The sequence below is a fragment of the Neolamprologus brichardi genome, chromosome 13 (assembly GCF_056152115.1).
Source record: "Neolamprologus brichardi isolate AB-2024 chromosome 13, ASM5615211v1, whole genome shotgun sequence".
NCBI classification, from domain to species: domain Eukaryota; kingdom Metazoa; phylum Chordata; class Actinopteri; order Cichliformes; family Cichlidae; genus Neolamprologus; species Neolamprologus brichardi.
The window spans coordinates 6602183-6622463 of NC_142116.1; the positions used below are offsets into that span (position 1 = coordinate 6602183).

At 41.2% G+C, this 20281-nt stretch overlaps 1 protein-coding gene across 4 annotated transcripts in view; it reads left to right on the plus strand.

The window, feature by feature from the left end:
- The window catches only part of ehbp1 (EH domain binding protein 1), a 157100-nt gene that overhangs the window by 109162 nt on the left and 27657 nt on the right, over positions 1-20281 (plus strand). For 3 of the 4 annotated variants that reach the window (XM_035904844.2, XM_087850041.1, XM_087850040.1), the window contains 5 exons: positions 194-445; positions 2265-2422; positions 10025-10163; positions 10762-10862; positions 13539-13662. In XM_035904844.2, the coding sequence (XP_035760737.2) occupies positions 194-445; positions 2265-2422; positions 10025-10163; positions 10762-10862; positions 13539-13662 (774 nt within the window). The remainder of the gene's footprint in view (positions 1-193; positions 446-2264; positions 2423-10024; positions 10164-10761; positions 10863-13538; positions 13663-20281) is intronic. The other variant, XM_087850042.1, reaches the window with a different exon arrangement.

A 20281-nucleotide genomic window follows, 5' to 3' on the forward strand; every position in this document is an offset into this window, starting at 1 on the left:
CTAACCAAATGTCTCTCTCTGTACTCCTCCCTTATTCTGTATCGTGTTCTCTTAACACCTTTCTATTTTCTAAACTTTATCGTTGTCCTTTTTTTCTTTACATCATCACCATCTCCTTTTTCTTCCTTCCTGCTCATTCTGCTGCTTACTTCATTTTTTGCCTCCTTTCTGCTGTCCAACTCCATACCTGCAGATGTTTTGGACGGAGTCAGAAGTCATCATGAGGATGTTGGTGTTACTGGTGTAAGGGGTGAGGATGAGGGAGATGTGAGGGCTGAGGAGGAGCAGTTCCACTTCGGTGGTGATGATCATGCTGTTGATACCGCTGCCACATGTGCATCTGCACTGCCTACTAACCCGCTGCCACTGGAGGCTCTTCCAACTACTTCCAGCACCCAGGGCCCCCTGGAGCTTACTAACCCCAGCTCTGAGCTAACCTTTTTGGGTAAAATAACTGGCTGACGCTGTGCAGTTTTGCATGACTCGCTGTCTTCTTTTATTTTTCTAATTCATGACCTGCCTGGACATTCTTTAACATCCCTTTTAGTACCTAAATCCATTTTGCCAATTGTTCTCTCAAGTTACATTGAATTACACTGTCTTCAATTAATTACCATTTTTAACCTAATATCTAACAGATAATGCATTTCCAAAGATACTTCATTTTTGATTTACTAGATAGTGAGAAGTTGTTATCCATTTTTTTGTAAATTTATCCATTAGATTTTGTGCCTGTAGCTCTCCAACATGATTTTAGGTCCCAAACATAGCTGAGAAGAATTTACTGCCCAAACCTAACCCAGAAGACTTTAGTGCATAAAGCTAACCACTGGTTTATGCACTAGTTGTAACCTTTATAACCAGTGCGCTGGTTGAGCTATGCAGGTATTTAATTATTACCAGGCTTCTCATTCATTTGTTTTTTCATTTAGTCACTTACCTGAGCCCAAGCTTTTCATCTTTTCAGTTCATTTCCACAAACTACTCTTCACGCACTCTAACTTAGTAGTTTGAAGCTGCCATACTGTTGGTGTAAAACTGTTGGGGTGTTTTTATGTTTTCTTTTATAATTAAAAAAAAAGTAATTAAAAACTCTGAAAACTGCTCCCTAGACATAAACAAAACGAAAAATATCTTCAGTAAAGCATTTGCTCAAATCTTCAGAGGTAAACTAATTACTTTGTTTGTATTTCATTTACTTTATTTGCCTCTTTAATTTCCTGTCGATGTGAGATAGGTGAGAGTACAGTGAGGGGACCAGAAGAAACAGACATTAATAAAAAACAGACAAATGCTTCCTCAAGCTTTGAAGTTCAGTATCTCTGCACTATTTTTGTTTCACAGTTGTGTGTAGGGTTTTTGGGGTTTTTTTGCTGGTAGTAATTTTTATGTAGTCTTGAAAAGTAGTCTTGAAAGCAATAGATTGTGGTGATTGTAACACTAAGTGGCTGATACCACTGTTTATTGTGTTAATATTTCCACTGAAAATGGGAAGTCAAGGTTATTCAGCCTACCTGCTCCATTGTGTATATATGGTGTATTTGTACGTTTATATTCAAAAGCATGTGCCTGTGCTTGGCATCTGTATACATGCATCCTCGCACTTGTGTGTGTGTGTTTGTGAGTGTGCATGTCACGGGGGGAGGTGACACATGAAACGGTCGCCCTCCTGTTCTTTCATCTTCTTCAGTGCAGTGCTCTGGCCTGGCAGGGGAGCTGTGGTTACCAGTCCCTGGAAAATAAAGCTGTTTGCAGCTACTGGCAAGCAGAGACAGAGAGGGAGGGAAGGAAAAGGTTAAAAAACAAATTAAGAATGGGTGGAGGTAAAAGTAGGAAAGAAGTCAGATTGACAGACAGAATGAGAACGAGAAGAGATTATTAGATTGAGAAATATTCTAGGAGAAAATAAGTGCAAATGCATTTTAACATGTTAAGCACATGTTAAACTGGTTCTTCAGTGATCATTCAAAGCTCCATATTTTTTATTTTTGAAGATCAAAATCACCTTCATTTATCTGCATTTATAATGCAAACAGGATGTAAGACTTCCTACTCTTTCCACGTGTGTGTATACTGTATATGTTGTATTCTCACATATGTTTGTTGTGTATATATTCCTTATCTGTGGGTTTGCCTTAGTGTGTGGATGTTAGCGCTGACTAAGTCGCTTCTCTTTTTTGGTTTTTGTGTAAGTGTGACATTGATATAAATAGTAGAAATAACCCTCTTATTGCTTATCAGTTTGTCTCTTTCTTTCTCTTCAGGTACAAACAGTAAGCATGTGGATCTGAAGCTGAAGAAGCTGGTGGAGGTCAGCCCAAGAGGAGTCACTTCTCCTTCATCCCCGTCTTCCACCTCCTCCTCATCGTCACCCACCGCCTCCTCCTCTACCTCCCCGCTCAGCCCTGCAGAAGGACTGGAGGTACGCTGACCTCAGAGCACCTACTCTCTAGTTTTTCACCTCTCTTTCCTTTCATCTCTCATTCTGTGTGTGTGTGTGTGTGTGTGTGTGTGTGTGTGTGTGTGTGTGTGTGTGTGTGTGTGTGTGTGTGTGTGTGTGTGTGTGTGTGTGTGTGTGTGTGTGTGTGTGTGTGTGTGTGTGTGTGTGTGTGTGTGTATCTCTTCCACCTTTCTCAGCACACCATCAAAGACTTAGTCCGATCAATTAGGTCTGATTGACCCCGCTTGTCAGCTGGCTGAGTCTTTGTAGACATCAGTCACCTAGACCACTTCATGTAAGACCATAGTTTATCCCCCTCTGTCCGTTCGAGTCTGTCTCCACAAATCATGCACACACAGACAGACATCACAATTCTCTACATAACATGTAGCAGTCCCCTCTATTAAGCGTGACCTTTTCAGTCATATATATATATATGTGTGTGTGTGTGCGTGCACGTATAGGTTGGGAACAGGGGGTTGTTATGGCTGCTTGCGTCTATAGCTTCTGATGTGAATATTGAGTCAACAACGCAGTCGGCCGGTTTGAACATCTGTTTAATTGATTTTGAATGTCAAGTAGAATAAGGTGAGTATGTGTGTGGCTGTCAGTACAAGCAAAACCCTCTGTGCTTATGGCGACACAGGGTGTCTTTGATCATCGATTCACATAAACACCCTCTTGTGTTCAAAGCCTAAAAGGCTTAGTCCTTTATGGCCAAAGGAGTGCGTATGCGTGCGTGTTACCGCTTGACCCTCAGAGAGGTAAAATTATCATTTGGTACATTCCTAACTCTTCTCATAGCACTTTATCCAAAAGTGTATTTACATCTGATTTGAGCTCCATCACTATCAGTGCAGTGGGACTGCTGTGGCAATCATTCTGGGGTATCAAATATGAAACCAGTTAGTCAGAACCAGCTTTCAGAAGGGTTTGGTTAGCATTGTTGTTATTGGTGTGTTGATGCAGTACCAGCATTGCTACACACAAATTAAAATGTAATGAAAGTTAAAAACATTTTTAGGTCTAGATAAGTTATTTGTTAAAAGGATATGAGATACTTTTGCTGATTAGTTATAAAAATGTTACACGTGAAGCATTTGTGCCTTTTAAATATGTGAACTTGGTGAATCCGGTAACACTGAGACGTTATGTCAAACCTAAAGTTTTTGGGCATCTGTTTTGAATTTTTTCAAAATTCACATCTACTCATTTACAAAAAAGCTGTGTGTCATAATTTGGGCGGGGGAGGGGGGGGGGGTCGGTTATTTCTTTCTCACTTCACAGGAGCTGAGTTTAAAATCTGTGGTTTAACTGCTGATTAACTTTTTCATTACAGTTTTACACAGGAGATTTACACACACCGTATTTAGGAGTTTTATGTTGTCACTGATGCAGAAAGAGGTATTTTAGAGACTGTATCTTGAAATGGTGTTCTGTACAGTACATCAACAGGTGCTCAGGGTTTCTGCCTGAAAATCGGCTTTGATGGGTGGCGACTTGTATTGTTACACTCAGTGTATTGCTAACAATCTGCTAAGATGGCAAGTTTGAGACAAAATTTGTCCAAAATGCATCTCATGTCCCAGTTTACAGCTGTTAGAGAAAGAGACTGGATAATACAGAAAAAAATGATCTCTACAGTGGACATAAGTGGGCAGATATCAGCTGAACAGGTAAAACAGTGTTGACTTACAGCATTTGCTTGGTTCTTCGTTTATTTCTTACAAGGTGAAAAGCATGAGTAAGAAGATAAGTTGCATTAGATTCTTGAATGTTGCAGCTTTTATATGAAATAAAATAACAAAAGTCAGAGCAGCCCCGGTGTCTGGGCACTGGAAACCATTAGTGCTTGATTAGGTTACTGAATAGTACGAACAACTTAAAGATTGTTTATTTCAGGTGCAATTTCCAAAATTTCTAAACCATTTCTAAGCCTAACAGAGCCACACTGGCACTAATCTTTGTCATCTTCGAGAAATTTTTAGGAATATATCATTTGTGCAATTCTGCCATCTGTTGTAAAGGTGGTACACAAGAATTTAGTAATACTGTTGCTCTATTTTTGTGCAGCTTTTATCATCTCCAGTTTTAACTTAAGTTTGGTGCAGTTTTACGGTTATAAAATATAAAAACTACAACAACTACTAAAGTAATAGTTTTACAGTAAATGTGTGCAAATGTGAATAATCATGTCTGTTCTCCCTCGTCAGCTGACTGGGTTCATTTTTTCTGTCCTTTAAAATATGGATAAATTGTCCCAAGAGGATCGGGTCTCCCAAAAGTCCTTCAGGCCTTTGGAACGACCTGCAGGAACGTCACACACGCACTCGTCCTCTCATTAGCGATTGTGTGTATGCGCAGCCTCGGCAGCGCACGATAAGGGCATGCAACGCTCAGCAGACTGCAACATTAGTCACGCAGCCCCATGCACACACATTCACAGACTCGCATGCACCAAAAGCCCTGAATCACCACTGCCACAGCTTGCCACAGCTCAACACAGAGATGATAGCGGTGATAAGAGATGCAGAGGGGAGCGGCAGAAAGTAAAAATTACACCCCAATATCTGCTCGTCCCAAAGCTTAAAAAGGAAACAGAGGGGTAGCCAAGTGGGTATGCATTGTGGGTGGGTGTGTTTGTGGGGGTGTGCGTGGCTGAGAGAGAAATGTAAGACTATTATTTTTCTCTCTTTTTTTTGTCTTTTGGTTGAAATGCAGCTGCTGAACTTTAAGAGAGTAGCTGCTGTTTAACCTGTAGTTGTATTCTAGTGAACAAGTCACAATTCACAACAGTTAAACAGTATGTAATAATTGCAGAGGCAGGCCCAGTGCCCTAATCAGTTTCCCCAGGGATTAGATTATTCTTTTGCTAAATAAACCATTCCCTCCACATATTGTTAGAGCTTCAGCTTTTACCACTCAGTGTGGTAAAATCTTAAAAACATCCTCATGAAAATATGACAAGGACAGGAGCATTAATCCAACAAATCCGTTGACATCCAATTATCAGTGATTGTTTCATTTTTATTTAAACAAACATATGAAATATTCATAAAATCACTAACTGGATGGACCTTTGTCTTTTATATCAGCGGTCCCCAACCTTTTTTGCGCCACAGACCGGTTTATGCCCGAGAATATTTTCATGGACCGGCCTTTAAGGTGTCGCGGATAAATACAACAAAATAAAACTAGTACCGGTACCGAAATTTTTTTTTATTCATAACACACGTGAAAAGACCAAGGAAAACTGAGTAAACGATAAAAACGATAACAAAATAACGCTGAAAACCGATAAAAACCCTGAAAACTATACATTTCACACCTGAGCCTCAACTCTCGCGGCCCGGTACCAAACGACTCACGGACCGGTACCGGTCCGAGGCCCGGGGGTTGGGGACCGCTGGTTTATATGACCAATATCAGTTTTCAGCTGCTTTGCATCACGCTTTTGTATTTCTTGTTTGCTTAAACTATATTTTCTAACACAATATGTTTAAGTCTGTAGATCTGCACGCTTGACATGATTGTCTGTATAAATGGATCTTGTCATCTTTATTTATGCTAATAATAACATTTTCATACATATGTACAGAATACATAGAAAAAGCCAAAATGGATAGTAACTTAAAGTAAAAAAAATGCACAAAGCGAAATGCATATTATGAAATAAATAAATGATTAGTAATAATCATCATCAGAGGAAGAGGAAATCACTTTAAAGTAAGCCTATAAAAATGTGTGTTAAATTATTTAAATAAGGGCTGTCAAACAGAAGGTCTAGGGGCCCCTGACATGATTTTTGGACTTTTAACTATATTTTCATAAATTTTACACTAATAAATGTCTCTCCCATGGCCATTCATACTGCACAAAAGTAATTAAGTAATATATAAACGGTTAAATGACAGAAAGTTCCTGTTTTTTCACTGTCTACCATAGAATTTTCTTTTTGGGGGACATTACATTAGGTCCACAAAAACCTTCTGTTTTATCACAACTACAAGATGTTATGGATAATGAGCTACCAGCTAACTTTTCTATAATTTTGCACATGTATTACTTACATTTTAAGATCAAAGAGTCATGCTGACAAATTTCTTTGATTTACTACAGCAGCATTTCTCTGTCGGGTAGGAAAATGACATATTGTTGTAATTACACTTCTTTTATATATATATTAAGATATCTCCAGGATTAAATGTGCAGGTAAACTTCTTTACAATCACTTGTCTGGCTCACCCAAAATTAAAGTGGCAGATGATGTAATATAAGTTTCACATCCCTGATATAAAGGAAGTCACCGATTCTCTCAGCCTCATCTACTCAAACAAGTCAGACTGGGTGGCAAAAGCACAGTGACATTTAAGTTTAAGCTTAAAAACAATCAGTAAAATTTTAAAATCACTCAAACAGGAAGAAGGTTTAGCGAAGCCAGGATTGGCGGGTAATTGTGATGCTTTGTGCTAAAACCAATAGGAAGCCACCTTATTTCTGTAACCAAGCCCAAGAAAGTATCAGGTAAACAGAGGGCAGATACATGCCGCTGTCTCTGTTTGCTGCTGGGATTTAAGGACTAGAGTTACTCATCGTATTAACACTTTAAAGAGCATTTAAGAGAAAGAACAGCAAAATGAATTTCGAGGTGGGAAAAATTAGTATGAAAATATCATCTTGATTATCTGAGAGAGCAATGAGATTTGAGGCAGCTCAAACGGCATCACGATTCGTCTCTGTAAAACAGTGGTCCCTCGTTTATCGCGGTAGTTACGTTCTAAAAATAACCTGCGATATGTGAAATTTGCAAGGTAGCCAACTTATTATAGATGTTTTAAGACTGTAAAACCCCTCACTAAACACTTTATACACTTTTCTCAGATAAGCACAACCATTTTCACACTTTTCTCTCTTGTTTAAACAGTCTCAAAGTTCAAACCGCAGAAAAATAAGTTCAGTATTATAGAATGAAACCAAAGGCAAATCGTGGTTGCCTTTGAAGGTGCAAAACGTTTCATCAACATTGTTGTGGTTGTTGGGGAGAAAACTTACAAACCTACAGCACAGCACTTCAGAGTCACACTGCTAGCGATTGAAGATTTATGTAAATTTGACGAGCTGAACACAGTCTGTACTGTACAGGACTATGGCACGAGATTGATTGACAATGGTGTACAGCCAATCGGTACGCAGAACACAATGTGCTGGGGGGGGGGGAAGCATGCAAAACTGCACATAAAAAAAATCAGCGAGGCCGCGAGGGACCACTGTACCTTTTTTATATTTGAAGATATCAGCTTCATCGTGAGGAAAAACAAAACACATTTTGGCAACATTAATTGGAAGATGTAGAACTGGAAATTCTCATAGTTTTGAAGACTGAGTTTAAGAAGCCTGTTGAGGATGTCAGCAAATGATTTGAGGCTACACAGAAAAAAAAAAACATCAAGCACAATTATTTAACCATTATTGAGTCGACTGTTACCTTTTTTACTTTTTGTTATTAGTTAGAACTAAAGATGTAAAATTGAAGCAAGATCCTGACCTTATATCATACACTCTGGATGAACTACACATACAGTGGTGCATTCTGTTTTTAATATATTTTTGGCCTTTACTTTGATAGGACAATGGAGAGGAGACGGATCAGAGAGAAGTAAACCCTTTGATAACTGTTCCTCGTTACTTCTCCCTCAATAAGTAATTTAACTTTAAGGTCATCCAATGGAGGCATTTGTGAGCCCAGAAATTCATTACTTTTGTGTGTCATAGAAATGCTTTTTCCCAGGAAATGGTGTGGCATGGTTGTTTGTTTTTTGTTTTTGTTTTCTTAACATTATAGACTTTGATTTTATTGTCAATGTCCATTCCTGAAGTATTTGCCGATTGAGAACCAGAGCAGACCAGCAGGATGTAGACAAACACGCTGTTTTCAGGGGTAGTTGGACAGTTTGTAGCACAGTTTTCTCACTGGTGCTGATCTTTGTTTGCACTTTTAGGCACCTCTGAACTACCAAGTATGGCATAAAGAGCAGGTGTAAATGTGGTGCCATAACTCCTTTAAACCAAAATATGACTAAAAACCATAATTAATGACATGAGAGCGTTTTATAATATCTCTCGTAGATAAAGGAAGCACTGATAAAGTTTTCCACTTTATCGTGTTTTTGTTTTTAAAATACCATGGCTGTGTAAGAGTTAAACATCCTTCTGGATCGCCTTGGTGTTGCCTTGATGCCAGCGCTGTCCTCACATTTTAAAACGTTTAATTGGGCTTTTGTGTATAACACTTCATAAATAAATTTGCCTCAATTTGTCTTGACATAAGGTTTTTAAGTGGCTGGTGGAAGCTGACAGACTAATAGACAAAACAAAGTGAGAACAGACTAATTGCTGACATTGTTTTTGAAAGTCAATAATCTGAAGCTAAACTAACAACTCCCCGTCTACACGCCGTTTCCCACCCACACCCGTCTCTATTAGCCCTCCTCGCACTGCACACCCTGCTTGACTATCTCCCCCTGTTTCAAGCAGTGGAACATGTTTGCTCTAATTGTCGACTTTATTACACGTTTCGCCGTCTTATTAACGTTGCTGCGACGTCAATCTTAGCCCGAGTCGGTTTCTTTTCCACTCGGCTTGGCATATTTGGGGGGCTTGGTAATAAAGCATTTCTGCATGCTGTTTTTGATAGCGGGAGAAGCGAGCGTGTGCCTTTCTAACACATGTTCGCTTTGAAAACAATAGCGTTTTTTTGCATTTTGCATAATCTGAATATATTTTCTGGCTCGAGGTTTTGCTGAAAGTCAAGTTAATTGCCTCCTTTTTGTCTCTCTCATGAGTGAGGGAGTGAATGAATGAGTGTGTGCGCCTCTGTGTGTGTGTGTGTATTTTCAGAGGGCTTCATGCAAACAAATCACAATGTAGCTAACATATCAACTTCTACCAGATTTATCTCATGGCCTGTCAGTTGGTGTGTTCACTTACAGTGCTGTAGTTTTGTGTGCATGTGTGTTTTTGGTCACAATAATCACAGAGCCGCTCTGAAATCTTGAAACAACTGCCTAATAAAAGGTTGAGAGCATATCTAAGTGACTGGTAGAGTCTGACAGAATAATAGACGAGATTTGAAGAGGCAGCAGACTAATTGCTGCCATTGCCTGTAATTTCAAATTAAACAATCAGCTCTGTTTCTATGTGTGCTTTTGGTTTGTTTTAGCTTTTGTGCACCAGCTGTTATTGCAGTCTGAACTCTCTTTGCGCGTCTCTTTGAGCCGCATGTGTTTGTCAGTTGGGTTATCCATCTCTCCACATGTCCTGCCTTGTAAATAAAATCATCAGCTCACTAGGCTATGATTGCATTTCTTTCCTTACTTCACGGTTAGCTTTATTAAATGCATGATTTTTGTGTTGAAGCATTTTTGACTGAAAATATGTCCCTTTGTTTACCTTGTTTGGCGATGCCATGAACTGCAAATTAAGAGTTGACACAGAAATAGAAACAACCGTTGATAGTCTTTGTCTTCCTGAGTCAGTAGGCAATTCTTGACCAAGCTAAACACTGACTTTCCCGGTGTCTGACAGAATAATGCAGAGGAGTTGAGAGCTGAGAGGCTGCGCAGAGCCACGGAGAGGTTGCGAAACCCAGTTGTCTTCAACAAGGACTCTGCAGTCAGGAAAACACAGCTCAAGTCCTTCAGCCAGTATGTGGAGAGCAGACCAGGTGGGGGAACATTACAGCACAAGCACACAAGCACAATGTATGCACTGTTTACCCAAGGAGGTATGTTTGCATACGGAGACACTTGATTCACACACAGCAATTAACTGTTGAGGACGTCCACAGACATTTTGAGCAGTAACTCGACTCCTCAAAAGGCTACAAGGATTCACTTGTTCAGAGTAACGTTCGAAAGAAGGCTTGTTTATAGCTTGGGGGGGGGTTCTCAGTAACTATAAGATATTTTCCTGCATAATGTAACTGAGTCATCTGTAAAATGTCAGAAAATATAAGAAAGTAAGATGACTGCTATATACAATATAATATGTAATACAGATAATACTCGATTCAGCTCAAATGACTGACTAAGAGGAAGATTTGAGGCATTTCCAAGCAGGATACATACACCTGTCATGATGTGTTCACACCAATCATGAAGATCCATGTAGCTGTGTGTTTTTTTGGAAACCCACAAATACAGGATCACTGGATTATTTTGACCAGTGACTCATGTAAAGCTACTCTAGAATAAAAATATAAAGACTGAAATGACATTAAGTGGATCTCTCACCTGTTAATGTATGTGACTTCATTGTTCCAGAGATAAAAAGACAGAAATCTGTTCCTGAGGATCAGAAGAAGGCTGAGGAGGACAGAGGTTCACCCATAGACGTTGATGTTCGCAGACCATTCGAAGAGGAGGTTTGTTCATATTTTCTGTAGTGTATACAGTTTTGTCCCATCTGCAACAACAAACTAGTGTGTGAGTGTGATAGTAGCACTCATCAGCTGTTGCTTTACTCTGTATCCAAAAAAGAAAGATGTGAAGTGGTTGATTGCCCCCCCCTCCCCCCAATTTCCTGTATGTCACCTTACTAGTTTAAGTTGCCTCCCCACTTTAACCTTGTCCACTCCTATACCCTCACACACACACTACTGTCGTCTCTTTAACTCACACACATCTAAGTATTGATTTATTAGGCTGCCATTTTAATTATAACAATGGTAGATATCAGCTCTGTCTTTGCACAGAAGTGTGCCTTCACGTCCTTCAAGTGTTCACACACATTTCACACTGTATTCCAGGCAGTGTGCACAAAGAATGTGTTTATAAGAATGTTATTATGTGTGTGCGTATGTGTGTGCGTGCCACCAGAGACCACGGGGTGAATCTCTTCCCAAGCAGCCCTCGCCTACCCTCGACCCTGCACCCTCCACCCCAGTCCCATCCACATAGACACACAAACGCACACACAGCACCCTCCTCCCAGCGCCTGGGCCCCAGGGTTAATGGGTGTTCAACCTTTCCATTATCCCGATCAGCCAAGAATTACCTGCTGAATGATGTTTGCATTAATATAATATATATGGTAATTTCCCTCCTCTTAATTACGGCTGGGCCGAGCGCGGCAAGGGGAGTGGGCTGATCATGTGTAAAATTGATTTGCCAAGGAAAAATATGGTGATAGAGCGAGAGCGCGCACAGAAGAGGAGGAGGGAAAGGCTGTTGGGAATCAGCACACACACACACACAAACTTGCACAAATCACACGTGTGCAGAGCCGCACAGATGCACACACTCGCATGCTGGAAGGAGTACAGGAAAAAGTGCTGGCCTGGGTGGAATGGAAAAAAGAAAAAAAACTTTCTCTCCTGCTCTCTAGTTCTTCTTCCCATTAAGAAAAATGAAGTGCATCAGCAGTAAAATAGAGATATTTTTTCGGATGCATCCTCAGTAGTGAATTTGAATAAACATTTTTTTCCTCACTCAGAGGAGTTTCTCTGAAGAATAGCAAACAGCCTGGAGACAGAGGTGAAGACAGGTCAGAAATGGAGTGTGTATTAAGTGTCTGATTATAGAGCGAGGTGTGTGTGTAGAGTGGCTGATGTTGCTCTGTGTATTAGAAGTCGTGAGCTTGAAGAAAGCTGAATCGAAAAAATAATCATCTTAACCAATTTATTTACTGTGGAGTCTACATGTAAATGCTTTTGCAAAGAAATATGGATACGCAGACATCCTAAAGCAAAAGTACATTGACTTCAAAGTGCTGAAGGCTAAATGGTAGTTTTAATGACTTGCACAGTTTTGGAAGTTTAACAAAGCCTCTGCCCCCCACTGATGCTCATAGTGACACAATCATAACTTGGCTTTTGGAACGGAAGGGTTAGGGAGTGATTCTTGGATTAGCAAGACTGTAAAGGTATTTTTTCTGTCTTTGAATCTAAAATCTAAAATAACTGACCTCATCGTACATTACACCAGGCTTACACACTTAAATTCAAATCAATAACATAACAAACAGTTATTAAGAAAAGAACTATAATCTGGATTTTGGAGATTTTCTCTTAACATGTGGTTAATGAGCATTTAGTGTGAGCAAAACATAAATACATAACATATCTTCAGCACTTTTGTGAACTGGAGCCTATCCCAGTCATTGGGCTGAAGCAGGGTACAGCCTAAGCAGGTTGCCAGTCTGTCACAGGGCTAAGGCATACAGTTCTTCGTGCTCACAGTCCACCTCACCCTAAGGCCATTTTAGAATCAGCAGTTAGCCTAACATCCGTGTCTGTGGTCTGTGGGAGGAAGCTAGAGTACCTGGAAAGAACCCACACAGACACAAGGAGGACATGCAACCTCCACACAGAAAGGCCTTAGCCAGCTGGTAGAGTGGAGCTCTGTTGCTGTGATGCAGTAGTGTTAACTATCTACAGATTAATATCTGCTACTGATTTTGGGAAAGCCCCATCTTGTTTGCAAATCTACTGATGTCAACAGGGCCAACACTGGCTGATAAATTGTTGCATGAAAAGCGAACAGAATACTGGCACTCTTTAAGAAGTGAGCAAGACGTTTAGTAATGAGTGAGTGCCTGTTTTCTGTTTCCTTGTTAACTCTTCATTGACATTGTGAAGATAAGTGTTGTTAAGATGTAGCTTATCAGCCCCCCCCCCCCCCCCCAAAAAAAAAAACAAAAAAAAAAAACAAAAAACAGGACATGTAATGGACCACACATAAATAAACTGATAAGCAATAAGTTTAGAGAAAGAAATCTTGTGGCCTTGTTCTGAGTTCTTTCAATGTGCTTTATTATCAAAGTAGAATAAGTTGGCTTATTTTATGATTAGCACACCTGATATACATAACTAATGTTTACTGAAGAAAACTTCAAAGTGTTTAGTGTTAAAATAAAATAATACAGTGCAATGTGGTTAATAAAAGGCTATAAAGTGGTTTTGTAGATGTAGAACTCACAAATGTGGATTAAAGCTCTTTGTCTAATATAGCTATACTTCCTTCCTCTAACTATTCTCTCTCTGTCTCTCTTTCTCTCTCTGTCTCTGTCTCTCTCTCCCTCTCTCTCTCTCGGTTGACAGAAGGCGTTCAAAGACACCAGTCAGTATGTGGTTGGGGAGCTGTCTGCACTGGAGAGCGAGCAGAGGCACATAGACGCCCGAGCAGCTCGCGTGGAGAAGAGGCTGCGCTATCTCATGGACACAGGTACCCCAAGCCCAATTACACTGGAAAAACTGTTTTGGCAAATTGAGCGTACACACGCAAACACACATCCATGTGCGCCCAGGGTGTGTGTGTTTGTGTGAGAGAGAATCTTTGAAGCCCCCCCTCCCTCCTTCGTCACCCTCCCTCTTGGTTGAATGTTGCACGACGGAGCGCTGGGTGTATATGAAAGGAGGGGATGGGTGGGGGGTGAGGGATGAGGAGGAGGTGGAGAAGGGAGGGGAAGGGTGGGTGGGGAGGGAGGGGGTGGGGGAGTGTGTCTCGGGGATGGGAGAAGAAGGGAGACCTCTCTGGGCTGGGGTGATAAGGGAGCCCTTCATGGGGGAAACGATAACTGGGTGCGATAGCGGAGCCCCAGCCGAAGTCTCCGCTGCAGCCGTTTGCCAGCCGCGGCCCAAGCCAGCCAGCCAGCATCCACACTATTGAACAGTGCGCTCAGCCATGCACGGCTACACACATACACCCTCCTTCCCCTAGTACATATCTGGCCTTCATTGATATGCTGTATAAGGAAAGACGGGGGTGAGTTAAAGGGAGGAGAGAGGGAGAGGCAAAGAAATGGCAAAAAAAAAAAAAACATGAGGTAACACAACATGAGCACTGACACAGTTCACAAATCCACGACAGACACACACAAATGCTTACACACCCGCGAAAAAAAGCACAAAAAAAGCAATCTGGTTTGGCGTACAGAGCCGGATTCGGAAGGTTTTTATTTAAGATTTGGCTGGGGGTAAAGCCTTGTTAAGACATGAGACAGTGTGCTGAGCCAAAAGAGGGGCCTTGGCTCCGTCGAGTCCCTAACTGAAATTGGAGAATAGCATCCTATTTGTGATACTAAACCATCCCATTCCTCACCCAAGAATGCTGCTGGGGGGGGAAATGGTTCCAAGAAGTGTAAAATTTTGATGTCTGTGAATGTTGTAAGAGTGTAGGTACAGTATTTGCTGTAGTAATTTAGAAGCAGCTCTCATGCTCTTTCTGATATATCAGCGTCTAACTTGGTGGATTTAGCCCCCGAAATCCTAAAAAGGCAACACAGGGGAGGATAGAAGAAGGGGTTTTTAGAAAGGAAACTGGGGCGGTGGGATTTGCGCTCACCTTCCCCATCCCATTTGGATCCTGATATGGCGGATATCTCTCCTCTGTTTGTTGTTGTCGTTTTCCTCCTTTTCGCCTCCCTCCCTGCCTCTGTGCCCTCTCCCTCTGTCGGAGCGCATGCCATTGTGTCAATCTGAAGGACTGTTTTTTTTTTCTTTTTTTCCCCTCCTTCTTCTTCACCCACTGTTAAAGCGGCAACTAGCCAGCAAGACGCCAGGTTATTTACTTTCAAACACCTTCAGCCATAAAGATTTTTCTTTATATAAATATATATACCCGCGGTCCCCTCCTGAAAATGTGATTCACTAGAAAAGGAAGAGGGCGACGACAGGAAGGCGAGGACAAAATAATAAAAGGATATCACGAAGAGAAATTCACCTTGGTCGCTTTTCATCTCCTCCTAACATGAGTGTGGAATGAAATCGAAAAAATGTGGTCTCCACAAGTCGATACACTATCAGGATATATAAGGGTGATATGGTATGTTTTATATACTATAAAACTGACCTTTTTAAGCGTCACATTTGGTCGCTGATCAAAGATGTGTTAGGATATTTATATATTCATGATGAAGTAGTCATTATGTAAGGCAGATCCGTACAACACTGGCAATGTGTCGCATCAAATGAGGGAAAGTTTCTCACTTCCTGAAAGTGTATTTCTGTTTTCATATCTCATTTTGCAGCACTCATCCGATAGGTTATGGATTGAACCTTTGGGCAAAGTCTGGAGTCTTCAGGCTGAAACTCACCCATGACAGGTGGTCACTAAAGTAACCTTTATCACTTCAGCAACTCGGGTCACCTTTCTATATGCTGTCAGAGATGAGAGATATTTTTTTTCTCAGGACCCAGAATATCAGAAGTTGTGGCTGATTGGCTGTGAGCAGTATATCTACTATTGATCTGTCACAGCTGACTGGTGCTTTAGTAGGGATCATAGAAAGACTTTTTAGTAGCTACCAACCAAATGCTAATATTTTTGGTTTAAATATCATTTGTTTTGCCAGCCTTACTTTGGCAGGTAGCCATCCTTTAATTTTTACCCAGTGTGGACTTGCTTGCGGGCATCCGCTTAGGAGCGGAACAATTTATTAGTCATATCTTGCTCATAATGGGTGGGACACCTTTTTCCTTCGCAACCACGTTAGGGAGTGTGTCCACCAAAGTGTTTTATTCATTGCAGGTAGTTGTTAAGTGAGAACACTCAGTGTATGCACATCGGTGTGTTTATTGGTCAAATTATTTTGTCTCGTATTTCTCCTAATAACTGGTTCTGAAATCTGCCTCCGTTGTGCGTCAGCGTCACCCTGTGCACGTGCCCATGTGGTTTACACTACACTGGCACTGCACAGACATACATACCAAGTGTCATCACACGCGACAGGCATCTCTACTTTAATTTAACAACCTTGTTTTGTGACGTTGTGGTGCTGATTTGGCACGCTCCTGATCTGCTGTTAAAAACTAAAATTTTGGTGAAGGAAGTCGACTGAGCATGTAGTCTACTCTTTTGATAACACTCTGACAAATAACCAACACTACTCATCTCCGAGTGAAGCTGTCATCACCTTCAGAACTCTTTTTTTCAAAAAACAAAACAAAAACACAAAGAAATAAAAACCTCATACACACACTCCACTGTCAGCTTTAATTTCAGATATCCTAATCCAGAGTAAAATGGTGTTTATGGAACATGAAGAGATGTGAGCCAGCAGCCAAGCTTCTGTGGAAAGGTCGACATTCTTAGGAGGTCTTTTTTTTGCCACGGTCTTTCAGTGTTTTAATTGAGCTTAAGTTCAGATGTGATCTCAGCAAAAGATTAGACAATAAACTACACAAATGAAGGCTTTTAACAGAAGGGCAACGCGGGTCAGAACGCAGAAGAAGAGGTGCACTGACGGATCATCACATAGATGAGTAGTTTTCAGACTTTTACTGCAGCCTAAAACTTTTTGGGACTTGCAGACATGTTGCAGCTCCCACTCCAAAACTATTATTCCAGTTAGGAGTGTGTTGAATCAGACTGTTTCCTGCTGTCTGATAAAGTTGTTGAAAATATTCCAACCCAATTCTTTCGAAATTTCATGTGTTTCATGTGTAAAAACAAACCCTGGGGCTGAAAGAAAACAGCAGTTTCATTTGAGGATGGCTCCAAAAGCAGGTCAACTTCCATAGACTCCCATGTTAAAATTCAGTTCAGCTCAGTGTAAGTTACCACAAGGGTTGCCTCAAGGTGCTTTATGTTGTAAAGTAAAAACAGACTGGTAAATTGTGTTTTTACTGTGTGGGGACACCTGTAGGGACTGCTTTGATTGACTGGTGGCCCAACGCAGGCAGCTGTACCTCTGCTAACTGAAGTCCCTGTACTGGTCCTCACCACTATGTTTGTTCTGCTGATGCCCTTTGAAGCATTTCATTGGTACAATCTGAATAATAATACGGCTTGCTGTGTGTACCGAGACATTTTTGCCTGATTTCTAGTATTTTGTTTGTCGGTTTGTTAGCACTAATCATCAGATGTGTGCCTGTGCGCTGCACCTGTACAGTTTTTGGATGTAGCTTGCTAATCCACCTTAACATTAGCACATAACTTCACTCCTTGGGTATGTGAATTTTTTACCTCAAAAATAAACAACCTAAACCCAACACTGACATCATTGTGATCATTGCTGTCATGCTGATGAATAGCACTGACGCTATGCTTTGGTGTCACCTTCCCATTTTTATAACCTTATGTGCAGTCAGGCTAGAGATGGAGGAGTAGAGATGGAGGAGCAGAAAGACTCTGTGATGGCAGAGAAGGAGAGTTGGACATTCTGAAAACGCTCTCTGATCACTGTTTCCTATTACAACTTCTTCTTTTCCCATTGCAGTGCCAAAATCTGCGTTTTTGTTTTGATAGGCAATCTGTGGTGACTGTCTGTCGTGAACCTACCCCCCCTTCTAAGCTACTGTTTATAGGACAGGAGAGCTTTAGCTTAGAATATGGTCTGAAGCTGTGCACAAATGGACTTGATTGACTCAGAGTTAACCATCAGTTAAATAATGCATATGTGCGTAGCTTATACGCAGACCAGCAAGCAGTTAGTTCAGACTCTCAGTAGACTCTTTGAGAGGGGATGTGCAGAGTAATCAGAGCAGTGAATCTGATCATATGATTCAGACCTCTCAAGGTAAGTTTGGGTGAGCTCAGTGTGCAGTGGTGCTCTGGTAACGCTGAGCGCTGCAGGAGCGACGGGCAGATGTGAACAGACAGACCGACTGACCCATGACTGATTGTTCATCTCTCTGCTCCAGCAGCAGAAAGCCTGGGAACATCCTCTGTGCTCTGCTGGTCCACAGTATGCCTTTCTTTGATATCACATGCTTTTGCTTTGTCATTCTCTCTCCCCTTTTATTTTCGAGATTCTCTTTTTCTGTCTGTAAAGAGTTTGTTCTTCTTTTCCACCAGGAATTTGGTTACCTAAAAATTAAAAGACCTATCTTATCATGTGTTTTTGATAGACGTTCTCACACTGGGTGTCTTTACATTTTCTCTATTCCTTTCTTATCCCTGTGAATCTCAGTTTCTCCAGTCAGCCTCCCCCCCCCCCTCCAAAAAAAATGCTCCCTTCTTTTCCACACACCTCCCCTCCTCCCCTAGGTTTGGGCACAATGCAGCTTTCTCCTGCATTTTCTATTACGCAGCGGCCCTCCCCAGATGAATCCAAAGTAATTGGGGTGGTTAATTTATTTACTCAGAGGCAGTTCACAGCACATTAAATAATAGAGATAATTGAACAAGAATTGTCAAGTGTCTTCTGATATCAGACACATTACAGGAGGGAGTGTGCATAAAACTCCATTTCTATGCCCCCATTGTTTATGGTAATTAAGTACACAGATTTATTCCTTGGTTGCCTTCCAAGCTTATGGCAAGCGCCATTGTTGTCTTCTATTAATATGTAATCAGTAAATAGTTTAATTTTCTAATCTGCGGTTGGAGAATTCACTTTCTAACAACTCTTAATTACTGCTGGGCTCTAATGAGTCTCGCCATGCCGACGCAGCCAGCCAATCAGAGGCCGGGCCCGGGTCGGGGGGGAATTTGAATTCCTGCGGCACCCCCCCTCGACTAATGAACTTGTTATTCTTGCACCACTGGGAGTACTGTCCTTCACACATGCAACATTAGGTGAACGTTTCACCTCCTGCAGTAGACCAAATATTTATTGGAGTTTATTGATTTCTATTTGAACCGAAGCATATTCATTATTTATGATTTATGCATGGCTGTCTGTGTCATTTAACTTTTGTTAGGGTATCTGACCACCTTAGAAATGCAAAAGAGCTGGAACACACTGAAAAGCTTCGGTTTGTGACGGTTTCATTGTACGCGTTTAATTTCTGTTAAGATACCATTCATTGTTAGTGTGTTTCTTCTGGTGCATGTAACGCTCCTGACCTTGGCTTTGTTATTTTCTGAAGGTATTGTTGCACAGACAAAAACATATCAAACACTGCTTATTGAAAATTCAGCTTTAGGTGTGAAAAAGCATTCAAATGCATCATGTAGCCTTCGCAGAAAATCCCCTGGCCTCTTTTTGAATATATCTCAGCCACCCCCTACCTGGCCCCTGCACCTATTTACACACACCTCCCATTTCAAATAGCTATATAACCAGCAACAATGGATGCAATTATCCAAATAATGGCACTTAGCTGCACCGCAAAGCTGCCCCTCACCTACTGCGCATTTGATAAGAGATAAACAAGCAGAGAGAGGAGAGAATGAGTTTTAGCTCCCCCAGATTAACATACATTTAAAAATTGCACTCCAAGCCGATAAGATTGACACAGGGTTTTTATGGCGTGCGCTCCGTTAATCTGCCTTTGTGTCTGAGAGTCGACGAGAGGAGAATGGCACAAGGAAGGATTCCAGCAAGAGCTTAATGTACTTTACACATGCAGTATCCCCCTCGGTATCTGAGGAAGGGACAGCACGGACTGTCAATGCCGTCACATCGGAAAAGGCTGCTGGCCGCTTTGACTTGCCGTGTGATTGTGTGGAGGATTGCAGCTGCTTAAATGTCAACCTGTGGCTCTGAATCCCGTTTGTCCAAGTTTTATTCATCCATCTGTATTGTTTCACAAGCTTTTTCATCTACTTGTAAATCAGATTTCAGCCTCTTAAAAGTATGAATGCCACCCTGTTAAAGAAATAATCTTTAGTTGGAATTTACCAATGATTGCATTTCAGATTAATTTCTCCTTTTTAAGCGACGTGTCCTTTTGCTTGTCATCCCACAGATGCTGTTGTAGCTGCATGTGTAGTTTATATTTCTTTAGCATCAAGTGAGCTGCCTTCTCACTCTCTTTCCCATGCCTGTCGACCTAATCCAGCATTGTGGCAGCATCAGCTTATAGTTTGACTAAAGATTTAAGCTGAGCTACGTGAGTGGCAGAGGGACTCTCGCAAGTACGCGTGCACGTCAAGCTCTGCCTTTTCTTGTCGTGGC